The sequence below is a fragment of the Oncorhynchus masou genome, unplaced genomic scaffold (genome assembly GCF_036934945.1).
Source record: "Oncorhynchus masou masou isolate Uvic2021 unplaced genomic scaffold, UVic_Omas_1.1 unplaced_scaffold_1347, whole genome shotgun sequence".
NCBI lineage: Eukaryota > Metazoa > Chordata > Actinopteri > Salmoniformes > Salmonidae > Oncorhynchus > Oncorhynchus masou.
Window position 1 is genome coordinate 128,932 of NW_027003359.1, and position 13,379 is coordinate 142,310.

The window sequence follows — 13,379 nt, forward strand, 5'->3', positions numbered from 1 at the left end:
ACACACACACACACACACACACACGATGACACTGACGGTGACCATAGCAACAGAGTAAACAAATGTTTTCCACGTGTGAAATTGCCATATGCATGCATAAAAAGTAGTTACAGGCAACATAAATTAGAAAACAATGATTTTTATTGTTAGACATGACTGTGTGTAAACCTACGATGTTAGCCAACTAACTAGCTGATCTGTTCGAACCAATGAAAATGTGTGGCCCGCCCACAGCCGACCCCACCCCATGTGCCTCGGAGAGGGGTACTTGGAGAGGAGAGGCATTCACAGATAAGGAGATCAGGAGAGAGAGCCTTTATACCTGAGAGAGTCAAGTTCAGACATGCTATGTCAACAACACTATATCCCTGAGTCAGAAAAACAACCCTGGTAGAGGAATCCACAGACAATTACTAGAGGGGTTATGTCATAAAACCCTCAAAGTTCCAGAATGGGGTGAAAAATGGCAGCCATCTTGTTCAGGGATATATCCAAAAAAACAGTCTAATTGGAATGAATGGCAGAAGAGTCTTAAGTGATGCCCATCCCTCCCAGAGTGCTCCCACCCCTCCCAGAGTGCTCCCACCCCTCCCAGAGTGCTCCCACCCCTCCCAGTGTGCTCCCACCCCTCCCAGAGTGCTCCCACCCCTCCCAGAGTGCTCCCATCCCTCCCAGAGTGCTCCCACCCCTCCCAGAGTGCTCCCACCCCTCCCAGTGTGCTCCCACCCTCCCAGTGTGCTCCCATCCCCTCCCAGTGTGCTCCCACCCCTCCCAGAGTGCTCCCACCCCTCCCAGTGTGCTCCCCCCCTCCCAGTGTGCTCCCCCCCTCCCAGTGTGCTCCCACCCCTCCCAGAGTGCTCCCATCCCTCCCAGAGTGCTCCCACCCCTCCCAGAGTGCTCCCACCCCTCCCAGTGTGCTCCCACCCCTCCCAGTGTGCTCCCACCCCTCCCAGTGTGCTCCCACCCCTCCCAGAGTGCTCCCATCCCTCCCAGAGTGCTCCCACCCCTCCCAGGTGCTCCCCCCTCCCAGAGTGCTCCCACCCCTCCCAGCGTGCTCCCACCCCTCCCAGCGTGCTCCCACCCCTCCCAGCGTGCTCCCACCCCTCCCAGCGTACTCCCACCCCTCCCAGTGTGCTCCCACCCCTCCCAGAGTGCTCCCACCCCTCCCAGAGTGCTCCCATCCCTCCCAGTGTGCTCCCACCCCTCCCAGAGTGCTCCCACCCCTCCCAGAGTGCTCCCATCCCTCCAGTGTGCTCCCACCCCTCCCAGAGTGCTCCCACCCCTCCCAGAGTGCTCCCATCCCTCCCAGAGTGCTCCCACCCTCCCAGAGTGCTCCCACCCCTCCCAGAGTGCTCCCACCCCTCCCAGCGTGCTCCCATCCCTCCCAGAGTGCTCCCACCCCTCCCAGTGTGCTCCCACCCCTCCCAGAGTGCTCCCACCCCTCCCAGAGTGCTCCCATCCCTCCAGTGTGCTCCCACCCCTCCCAGAGTGCTCCCACCCCTCCCAGAGTGCTCCCATCCCTCCAGTGTGCTCCCACCCCTCCCAGAGTGCTCCCACCCCTCCCAGAGTGCTCCCATCCCTCCCAGAGTGCTCCCATCCCTCCAGTGTGCTCCCACCCCTCCCAGAGTGCTCCCACCCCTCCCAGAGTGCTCCCATCCCTCCCAGAGTGCTCCCATCCCTCCCAGTGCTCCCACCCCTCCCAGAGTGCTCCCACCCCTCCCAGTGTGCTCCCACCCCTCCCAGAGTGCTCCCACCCTCCCAGAGTGCTCCCATCCCTCCAGTGTGCTCCCACCCCCTCCCAGAGTGCTCCCACCCCTCCCAGAGTGCTCCCATCCCTCCCAGAGTGATCCCACCCCTCCCAGAGTGCTCCCACCCCTCCCAGAGTGCTCCCATCCCTCCCAGTGCTCCCACCCCTCCCAGAGTGCTCCCACCCCTCCCAGTGTGCTCCCACCCTCCCAGTGTGCTCCCACCCCTCCCAGTGTGCTCCCATCCCTCCCAGTGCTCCCACCCCTCCCAGTGTGCTCCCACCCCTCCCAGTGTGCTCCCACCCCTCCCAGTGTGCTCCCATCCCTCCCAGTGTGCTCCCACCCCTCCCAGAGTGCTCCCACCCCTCCCCTCCCAGCGTGCTCCCATCCCTCCCAGCGTGCTCCCATCCCTCCCAGCGTACTCCCACCCCTCCCAGCGTGCTCCCATCGTGCTACCATCCCATAATGTTTTTAGTCTAGTCAGAGCTCCAAACAATAACCCACTTCTCTCTCTCTTTGTGTTCAGAAACACATGATACAATTAGGAATCTGGTGATGTGTGACCATACGGAGCAGTCAAGCCCTGAGGCGGGATGAGCCCTGAGGGGTTCTCCCCCCCAAAACACAAACTCCATCAGAATATGACTCCACTCACTCAAAACACAAACTCCATCAGAGTATGACTCCACTCACTCAAAACACAAACTCCATCAGAGTTTGACTCCACTCACTCAAAACACAAACTCCATCAGAGTTTGACTCCACTCACTCAAAACACAAACTCCATCAGAGTTTGACTCCACTCACTTAAAACACAAACTCCATCAGAGTTTGACTCCACTCACTCAAAACACAAACTCCATCAGAGTATGACTCCACTCACTCAAAACACAAACTCCATCAGAGTATGACTCCACTCACTCAAAACACAAACTCCAACAGAGTATGACTCCACTCACTCAAAACACAAACTCCAACAGAGTATGACTCCACTCACTGTTTATATTTTGGTTGTCATATGATTTGTTGTCATCCCTTCCCAACTACTGCTCGTCTGAACTCTCACCGGATGCCTTTTGTCCCATTGTTTACATGACTGTGGGCGGCCGAGGCCTCTCTTTCTCAGGTCTGCTGACGTGATATGAAAGTAGAGTGATTTATGTTTCTAGAACCTTACCGCAATTGAGAATCATTTCACGTTAAGATGGGGTATTTTGACTGTTTTTGGCTTCCAGAACCAATTCGCCCTTTAAACAGAACATGTATAACGGATGTGAAACGGCTAGCTTAGTTAGCTGTGGTGCGCGCTAAATAGCGTTTCAATCGGTGACGTCACTTGCTCTGAGACCTTGAAGTAGCGCCCGGGTATGGGCGAGGGGACGGTCTACAGTTATACTGTTACACCTGTAAGGTCCTTGGACTCAGGACTAACGTTAGTCTCCTTTAGTCCAATACTGGGTTATGGTTTAGCTAACCAAACCATCAGTTCTAGCTTGCTATTATTATGAACATCGAATTCAACAATGGCAATTATATTTTCTATTTGACATTTGCTTTCAAAGGCAGCTCTAACATAGAACATGTAAGAATTAACTACAGCCATTAAATTCTACCACGCTGATATACCGTGCGGTTAAAGGGCAATAATGCACGCTTTAGAATGCCCTTCAAGCCAATCAGAAACGAGTATTCAACAATGCCATGGTATAAACAGCTATAAAGCATTGCATTACAACTTGTAAGTCCTTGTTTGGTCTAGTTTATATGTCACCTCTACTGAATGTACTTCCTGTAAATATCTAAGGAACATCTTGACATAAACTGAGAACATGAGGGTCTATTTAGTGGTCCCTTCCTTTGCTCTAAACAAACTGTCATATTATTTAAATAAAGGGCCAGCAACAGTGCGGGTGGATTCTCACGTATTCCATGGTAGTTGGCTACTATGATAACTACTCTAACAGCACCAACTGCTGTAGTCAGTGCCTCGAGAAAATACTATATTGATGTAAAAAGACAGGCTTGCTAGTTGTTGTCTGCCAGCATCTGTAATTATTCACGTGCGACCCCTCACCTCGCATACCTAGCCGCCCCGGTGCTAACCGCCCCGGTGCTCTCACACCGGTCGCCGTGTGGCGGTGACGGCATAATTCAGGAAACTAGAAGCTGAAGCTTCCAAAGCAGGAAAAAAAAAATGAGGAAAGGAAAACGCTTTTCCAACTGCTGCTGCACGAGAAGGGGGACGATTATTACCATTTTAGGGCACGCTCGCTCACATCCAAGCCCTACCCTTCTCACCACACTGCTTACTCAGATTCCACCCCATTTTCTTCCCTCTTTTTTTTCAATGCAACAAAAAATATATACATTTAAAGTGTGGGAGAGAAAAAGAGAGCGCTCAAATTGTATGTGTAAACTGTTTTTTCACTCATTTTCGATATACTTTCATTTGAACGACTCCATTGCCCAGTCATACATCTGGGCAAATAGCTCTGATCTGAACTAATCATACCCCTCTTACAAAAAAAGAAAGCAGTTTTGAAACTGCAATAGAAGCGCAGTATCTGCAGTCGACTGTGGTATTTCTGGACGCAATAATACTGCACTATAACTTCAGTTACACTGCAAAAGTACGGCAGCAAAATAACGTGTACTTTTGGATGCTTGATTTGCAGTGTGCGAACTGCTGTTACACTGCACTCTGACTGTAATATTTGTTCTTAATGGTCTTCAATTATATTATAGACTTATCAATCCAATGTATTTTTTATTTAACCTTGTTTAGGCAAGTCGGTTAAAGAACACATTCTTATTTACAAGGACGGCCTAGGAACACTAACCGTGAGCATCAACACTAACAAAAACAAGTATGTTCTGTAGTGTAATTGTATGATAAAGTATGCCTGAATCATCACATAGGCCATTATAATATGGTTGACATCACCAGACATTATGCGGATCGGAAGGTCGACAATAGAAGGAGAGGAGACGGGAAGAGGAGACACGATACAGCAGTTGAATGTCGAGGCGCAGGTCTGACATCTGTTGCTCTGCGAGGTGGGCGGGTTATTTCCAGGACTAATAGTTGTTCTAGGGGGATGGGTATACGGGAGATTAGGCCAGTCGTCCGGGCTACAGACAATATGCTGCTTCAATTACAGGCTAACCTGCTGCTTTTACGCGTGGTGATCAAACACAAATCCTCCACGTAATGTTTATGTCAGTCCAAATCTTCTCGTAGGCTAAACCCTTATTTTGAAAAAAAAAAAGTTGAGGAATTTTACATTTTACATTTTTTTGTTGCGTATCTAACTCTGAGTTTAATAAATGTAGTGTAAAAACATTAACACATTTTTTTTTGTAAAAGTCATGGTCCAATATATTTTGGACAATACTAATGTTCCCAAGGTCCAACCATCAAAGAGCCGTATCAATGTCAAAGTAGACTACAGGTTGACTGCTGCGCTTACGTCCCTCTCATCTCTGCAGCATTCAGAGGTGGAGGCATTCAAACACCTTTACCCACCAGGAGGGACTCGGAGCTAGATAGATCACACCGTAAAATGTTTTCTATTCACCTTTCTCTGCTGCTTCTCCCACGCCGGGTCCAACAGCATATCCCGGTCCCAGTCATCTTCCTGAGGCATATAATCGTTTTCATCTCCGTCATACGGGTCCATGTCGAAAGTAGGCATGGATTATACTTCCTGGGTTCCTGTGTTTTACCGGTACGTTACTCGGCGGTGGACCGGAGGTGGAGGTGATGTTGCTGCAGTATGTTGTTACCGTATACCGCACGACCAAGACGGTGTGGATGAAATTAACGGTCACACGGGCTTCACTGTATCTCGCTTGCTGCTGACTCTCAGTTTCTCTCGCTCTCTCCGCTAAACTCACACAAAACCTCTCACCTTCTGTCTTTCTTTTTCTATCCAACTATTTTTTTTCACCCCCCGATCTAAAACGGGTAAGTAGGCAGGTCCTTGAACACTGGCGGAGATAGAAGCTAAACTTTGCTGTAAAGAAATATAATAAAAAAGCTAAATGCAACGTCATTGGATACACAGGAGTTCTATGGCCCGCCCACCACCAACAAGTCCAACATAATTGGCTGTAGCAGCTGACAGTGCAGAGACTTAATGTAGGCTTTGTAGTTCTATTAGTATACATTGGGTGCTGTAGATGATCGGATTCTTCGATTCGAGACATTCTAATGTGTTTCATGTAGTTTGAAACAATGCAAATCTAGACATAAATGCATAATGCGCGCAAATTCTACCACCCGTATTAGGGTAATTTAGTCTGTGTATACCTACAACAAAAGCGCACCTCCCCCAAGCCTACCTGAAGCTTGAGGCTATTTTCTGTTTCAGAAGCCTGCGTTTGCCACCTGGAAGAGGAGACCACACCCATCCTCCTCTTCATCTGTCAGAAAGAGAGGTAGAGAGGTGGATAGGAGTTGCGCCATCTATGCAACTTGTTGATAGATAGAAAGACAGACAGACAGACACACATGACATCTATGTAACTTGTTGCCAGACAGACAGACAGACACTCGCAACATCTATGTAGCGTGTTGCCAGACAGACAGACAGACAGACAGACAGACAGACAGACAGACACAGGACATTATGTAACTTGTTGCCAGACAGACAGACAGACATCTATGTAACTTGTTGCCAGACAGACAGACAGACAGACAGACACAGGCAGACAGACAGACAGACAGACAGACATCTATGTAACTTGTTGCCAGACAGACAGACAGACATCTATGTAACTTGTTGCCAGACAGACAGACAGACAGACAGACAGACAGACAGACAGACAGACAGACAGACAGACAGACAGACAGACAGACAGAGCCACACGTCCTCTAGGCCTGGGGCTCCCAAACCTTTTCACAAAGGCCCCCCCTTCCAGCATTTGGGAAATGTTTTATTTCAGTTGCTAGGTTTCCATCCAATTGGTTACCGATTTTTATGCAAATATTCTAAAATCTGCATAAAAACAATTTCTTACGAGAGATGTTTTTCTATCAAATTGACTTATTTAATAAAAGGATGTGTGTGATGACATAGTGCACATAATAAACTGTGTGATGACATAGTGCACATAATAAAACCGTGATGACACAGTGCACATAATATAAGGATGTGTGTGATGACATAGTGCACATAATAAACTGTGATGACATAGTGCACATAATAAAATCGTGATGACACAGTGCACATAATAAAAGGATGTGTGATGACATAGTGCACATAATAAAAGGATGTGTGATGACACAGTGCACATAATAAAAGGATGTGTGTGATGACATAGTGCACATAATAAAAGGATGTGTGATGACACAGTGCACATAATAAAAGGATGTGTGATGACACAGTGCACATAATTAAAGGATGTGTGTGATGACATAGTGCACATAATAAAAGGATGTGTGATGACACAGTGCAAATAAAAGGATATGTGTGATGACATCGTGCACATAATAAAAGGATGTGTGATGACATAGTGCACATAATAAAAGGATGTGTGTGATGACACAGTGCACATAATAAAAGGATGTGTGTGATGACATAGTGCACATAATAAAAGGATGTGTGATGACATAGTGCACATAATAAAAGGATGTGTGTGATGACATAGTGCACATAATAAAAGGATGTGTGATGACATAGTGCACATAATATAAGGATGTGTGTGATGACACAGTGCACATAATAAAAGGATGTGTGTGATGACATAGTGCACATAATATAAGGATGTGTGTGATGACATAGTGCACATAATATAAGGATGTGTGTGATGACATTGTGCACATAATAAAACATACAAATAACTTCTCTGGTTACATTTCCATGTGATAAATAAAATAAATATGAGTTAAATGGATTTCCATCTTATTTTACAACTTTACTGATGGGTTTGTCACAAAAACATGTTGCATTGCATAGCCAGTGTGCCTACTCTGGTAGTAACACCTGGGCTCTAAGCCAACGGCACATAGATAACGTTTGAGCAAAGCACATATAATATAATGAGATTATTCTGCACAAAAAGAGCAAGCTCATTTTTATTTGTCAAATGGCTGCCCAGCGTCGATCATCATATAACCAGAACAAGACCCTTGATATTTATTTGAAACATCAAACTAAATCACAGTGCACTTTCTCCACCCTGTGAAGTTCATCGTAATTGATTTCATCTGTAGCCTAATAAATTGCATGGTCTGATGAGTCAATAGCGGGACGACATGTTATCGCATCACTCCAAGCTTACGTACACACTACCGTTCAAACGTTTGGGGTCACTTCGAAATGTCCTTGCTTTTGAAAGAAAAGCTAACATTTTGTCGATTAAAATAATATCAAATTGATCAGAAATACTTTGTAGACATTGTTTACATTGTAAAAGACTATTGTAGCTGGAAACGGCTGATTTCTTTATGGAATATCTACATAAGTGTACAGAGGCCCATTATCAGCAACCATCACACCTGTGTTCCAATAGCACGTTGTATTAGCGAATCCAAGTTTATCATTTTAAAAGGTTAATTGAACATTAGCAAACCCTTTTGCAATTATGTTAGCACAGCTGAAAACTGTTGTGCTAATTAAAGATGCAATAAAACTGACCTTCTTTTAGACTTGTTGAGTATCTGGAGCATCAGCATTTGTGGGTTAGATTACAGGCTCAAAATGGCAAAAAACAAAGACCTTTCTTCTGAAACTTGTCAGTCTATTCTTGTTCTGAGAAATAAAGGCTATTCCATGTCCAGTCTCAACGTCAACAGTGAAGAGACGACTCCGGGATGCGGGCCTTCTAGGCAGAGTTCTTCTGTCCAGTCTCAACGTCAACAGTGAAGAGACGACTCCGGGATGCGGGCCTTCTAGGCAGAGTTCCTCTGTCCAGTCTCAACGTCAACAGTGAAGAGACGACCCGGGACAGTGAAGAGACGACTCCGGGATGCGGGCCTTCTAGGCAGAGTTCCTCTGTCCAGTCTCAACGTCAACAGTGAAGAGACGACTCCGGGATGCGGACCTTCGAGGCAGAGTTCCTCTGTCCAGTCTCAACGTCAACAGTGAAGAGACGACTCCGGGATGCGGGCCTTCTAGGCAGAGTTCCTCTGTCCAGTCTCAACGTCAACAGTGAAGAGACGACTCCGGGATGCGGGCCTTCTAGGCAGAGTTCCTCTGTCCAGTCTCAACGTCAACAGTGAAGAGACGACTCCGGGATGCTGGCCTTCTAGGCAGAGTTCCTCTGTCCAGTCTCAACGTCAACAGTGAAGAGACGACTCCGGGATGCGGGCCTTCTAGGCAGAGTTCCTCTGTCCAGTCTCAACGTCAACAGTGAAGAGACGACTCCGGGATGCGGACCTTCGAGGCAGAGTTCCTCTGTCCAGTCTCAACGTCAACAGTGAAGAGACGACTCCGGGATGCGGGCCTTCTAGGCAGAGTTCCTCTGTCCAGTCTCAACGTCAACAGTGAAGAGACGACTCCGGGATGCTGGCCTTCTAGGCAGAGTTCCTCTGTCCAGTCTCAACGTCAACAGTGAAGAGACGACTCCGGGATGCTGGCCTTCTAGGCAGAGTTCCTCTGTCCAGTCTCAACGTCAACATTGAAGAGACGACTCCGGGATGCTGGCCTTCTAGGCAGAGTTCCTCTGTCCAGTCTCAACGTCAACAGTGAAGAGGCGACTCCGGGATGCGGGCCTTCTAGGCAGAGTTCCTCTGTCCAGTCTCAACGTCAACAGTGAAGAGGCGACTCCGGGATGCTAGCCTTCTAGGCAGAGTTGCAAAGAAGGCCTTTACCCTGCTGCCTTCATGTACACATCTACATCAAATACCTTGTAACTCTGCACATTGATCTGATCTTGGTACACCCTGAAACTACACGACATGAACAAAAGTATGTGGACTCCTGCTCGTCGAACATCTCATTTCACAATCATGAGCGTTAATATGGAACTGGTCCCCCCTTTGCTGCTATAACAGCCTCCACTCTTCTGGGAAAGCTTTCCACTAGAAGTTGGTACATTGCTGCTATTACAGCCTCCACTCTTCTGGGAAGGCTTTCCACTAGATGTAGGAACATTGCTGCTATAACAGCCTCCACTCTTCTGGGAAGGCTTTCCACTAGATGTTGGAACATTGCTGCTCAAACAGCCTCCACTCTTCTGGGAAGGCTTTCCACTAGATGTTGGAACATTGCTGCTATAACTGCCTCCACTCTTCTGGGAAGGCTTTCCACTAGATGTTGGAACATTGCTGCTATAACAGCCTCCACTCTCCTGGGAAGGCTTTCCACTAGATGTTGGAACATTGCTGCTATAACAGCCTCCACTCTTCTAGGAAGGCTTTCCACTAGATGTAGGAACATTGCTGCTATAACAGCCTCCACTCTTCTAGGAAGGCTTTCCACTAGATGTTGGACTTGCTTCCATTCAACCACAAGAGCATTAGTGAGGTCGGGCACTAATGTTGGCCGATTAGGCCAGTCTGTCTTCGAATTCATCCCAAAGGTGTTCGATGGGGTTGAGGCCAGGGCTCTGAGCAGGCCAGTCAAGTTATTCCACACTGATCTCAACAAACTATTTTCTGTATGGACCGTGCTTTGTGCACAGGGAGCATTGTCAGGCTGAAACAGAAAAGGGCCTTCCCCAAACTGTTGCCACAAAGTTGGAAGCACAGAATCTTCTAGAATGCCATTTTATGCTGTAGTGTTAAGATTTCCCTTCTCTGGAACTAAGGGGCCCGAACCATGAAAACAGCCTCAGACCTTTACAGTTGGCACTATGCATTCAGGCAGGTAGCGTTCTCCTGGCACTATGCATTCAGGCAGGTAGCGTTCTCCTGGCACTATGCATTCAGGCAGGTAGCGTTCTCCTGGCATTCTGCATTCAGGCAGGTAGCGTTCTCCTGGCACTATGCATTCAGGCAGGTAGCGTTCTCCTGGCACTATGCATTCAGGCAGGTAGCGTTCTCCTGGCACTATGCATTCAGGCAGGTAGCGTTCTCCTGGCACTATGCATTCAGGCAGGTAGCGTTCTCCTGGCACTATGCATTCAGGCAGGTAGCGTTCTCCTGGCACTATGCATTCGGGCAGGTAGCGTTCTCCTGGCACTATGCATTCAGGCAGGTAGCGTTCTCCTGGCATCTGCCAAACCAAGATTTGTCCATCGGACTACCAAGATGGTGAAGCGTGAATCATCACTCCAGAGAACGCTTTTCCACTGCTCCAGAGTCCAAATGGCGGCGAGCTTTATACCACTCCAGTCGACGCTTGGCATTGCTTATGGTGATCTGAGGCTTGTGTGTGACTGCTCAGCCATGGAAACCCAGTTCATGAAGCTCCTGACAGACAGTTCTTGTGCTGACGTTCCTTCCAGAGGCAGTTTGGAACTCAGTAGTGAGTGTTGCAAACGAGGACAGACTGTTTTTACACGCTTCAGCACTCGGCGGTCCCGTTCTGTGAGCTTGTGTGGCCTACCACTTCACGGCGGAGCCGTTGTTGCTCTTAGACGTTTCCACTTCACAATAACGGCACTTACAGTTGACCGGGGCAGCTCTACACCTGCATTGCTTGCTGTTTGGGGTTTTAGGCTGGGTTTCTGTACAGCACTTTGAGATATCAGCTGATGTACGAAGGGCTATTTAAATACATTTGATTTGATTTGATTTAGCAGGGCAGAAATTTGACAGATTGACTTGTTGGAAAGGTGGCATCCTATGACGATGCCACGTTGAAAGTCAGTGAGCTCTTCACTAAGGCCATTCCACTGCCAATGTTTGTCTGTGGAGATTGCATGGCTGTGGGCTCGATTTTATACACTTGTAATAACGGGTGTGTCTGAAAGAGCTGAATCCACTAATTTGAAGGGGTGTCCACATACTTTTGTATGACTATCCCCTGTTCACACTATGTGACTATCCCCTGTTCACACTATGTGAGTATCCGCACTATGTATATATATTTCAGACAGCTGTGTGTTATGTGTTAGGCTATATATATCATAGTATCTCCATTATTGTGTATCTTTGCGTGTTACTATTTTATTTTTAAACTCTGCATCATTGGGAAGGAGCTCGTAAGCAAGCGTTTCGCGGTAAAAGGGCATTTGATTTGATGTTCCGTGTCACCGTGCGGCTTCCCGTGGCCACGGTCTATCTACCTTGTAAGGTAAAACCACATACTGGAACTCCTCGCTGCATGGAGGCCTCGCTCCTCTTCCTCACTCACTACCCCCTCTCCCTGCTCTGTCTTGCTCCCCCTCTCTGCTAGCTAAATCTAAACTGCATAGCCTACACACCGGGTAGCCCCGGTCGGTCTGAAATACTTCTTGACTACATGAAACAGGAGCGCTCTTCCATATATGGACAAACTTCCAAGCGGGTGAATGTTTGGGAAAGTGATGTCACAGATTAAGAGCAGGCTACAGACTGCCAACTCACTGAATGGCTTGTGTTTAAAGGAGACAAGAGTATCTTTTCACAGCAAGGCGCGAGTGTTACTACTGTGCAGACCAAGAGAGGAGAGAACGAAACAATGAAAGACAGTGTAGCCTACAGTTTTGTAACAGGGTTAAAGACAGTTCACGTATTCCTAAAATCAGTTTTTTTTCACAGGTAGGAAGAGTGAATAGGAGAGATGCGAGCAGGGAAGGAGCATTTCTTCCATGTTCGTTATTATTTCTCAAATAAACATATAGGTTTTTACTATGAACCAGTAAAGTTAAGTATCACTATATTACCAGTAAATACCTGGTAATTTCTGTCCTGGAAGAGGAGGAGGAGGAGGAGGAAGAGATTGTGTCTGCAATGAAGGACAGGCAGCTTCAGAAGACCCACTGCCTAGTCGACCCTAGATGATGTTCTCCTGATCAGGTGGATCTGACCACAAGACACCTGATCAGGTGGATCTGACCACAAGACACCTGAAGACAATAGAGTACTAAGAAAAGGAGCTTGGAGTGAAGTTGTGTGTGTGCGTGTGATCACTCTCTGGCCTCTACACAAGGCATTCCAACCATGTTGTAGTGAATACAAACGATGCAGTCCATCCTGCTTTCAGTTGCAGAGATCAATTCCTTGTATGGGATAAGTAACTGGGGAAACAATGACAATGTTTTTAATAGTTTTATTAAAGTATCACGAGAGTTATGTTTATTCCTTCTCAAAACACTGGAGAGCAGAATGTGTGGCCTCAGTGCCCTATGTTTTAAAACGTGACTTCGTCTTTGTTAAAAAAAAAAAAAACTAAATATTTCCCCATTCTAATTTCTAAGAAGATCCTGTTAACCACAAAAACAAAACAAGACTAATTATGCTGAAAAGCCATCAGAGAAAGTTTTTATTTAGAAGCCTCAACAGTATTGGAGGGTCCCCCACGGAACGGTTGAGCTAACGTAGGCTAATGTGATTAGCATGAGGTTGTAAGTAACAAGAACATTTCCCAGGACATAGACATATCTGATATGGGCAGAAAGCTTAAATTATTGTTAATCTAACTGCACTGTCTAATTTACAGTAGCTATTACAGTGAAAGAACACCGTGCTATTGTTTGAGGGGAGTGCACAGTTATGAACTTCAAAAGTGATTAATAAACCAATTAGGTACATTTGGTTATTAT

The 13,379-nt window shown here is 47.0% G+C and overlaps 1 protein-coding gene across 1 annotated transcript; it reads left to right on the plus strand.

The window, feature by feature from the left end:
• Nucleotides 1-538: 538 nt before the first annotated feature.
• On the plus strand, nt 539-3,887 carry LOC135530451 (uncharacterized). The gene is made up of 2 exons (XM_064958770.1): nt 539-2,163; nt 3,833-3,887. Exons 1-2 carry the CDS (start codon nt 539-541, stop codon nt 3,885-3,887), a joined length of 1,680 nt encoding a protein of 559 aa, XP_064814842.1.
• The last annotated feature ends 9,492 nt before the right edge of the window (nt 3,888-13,379 follow it).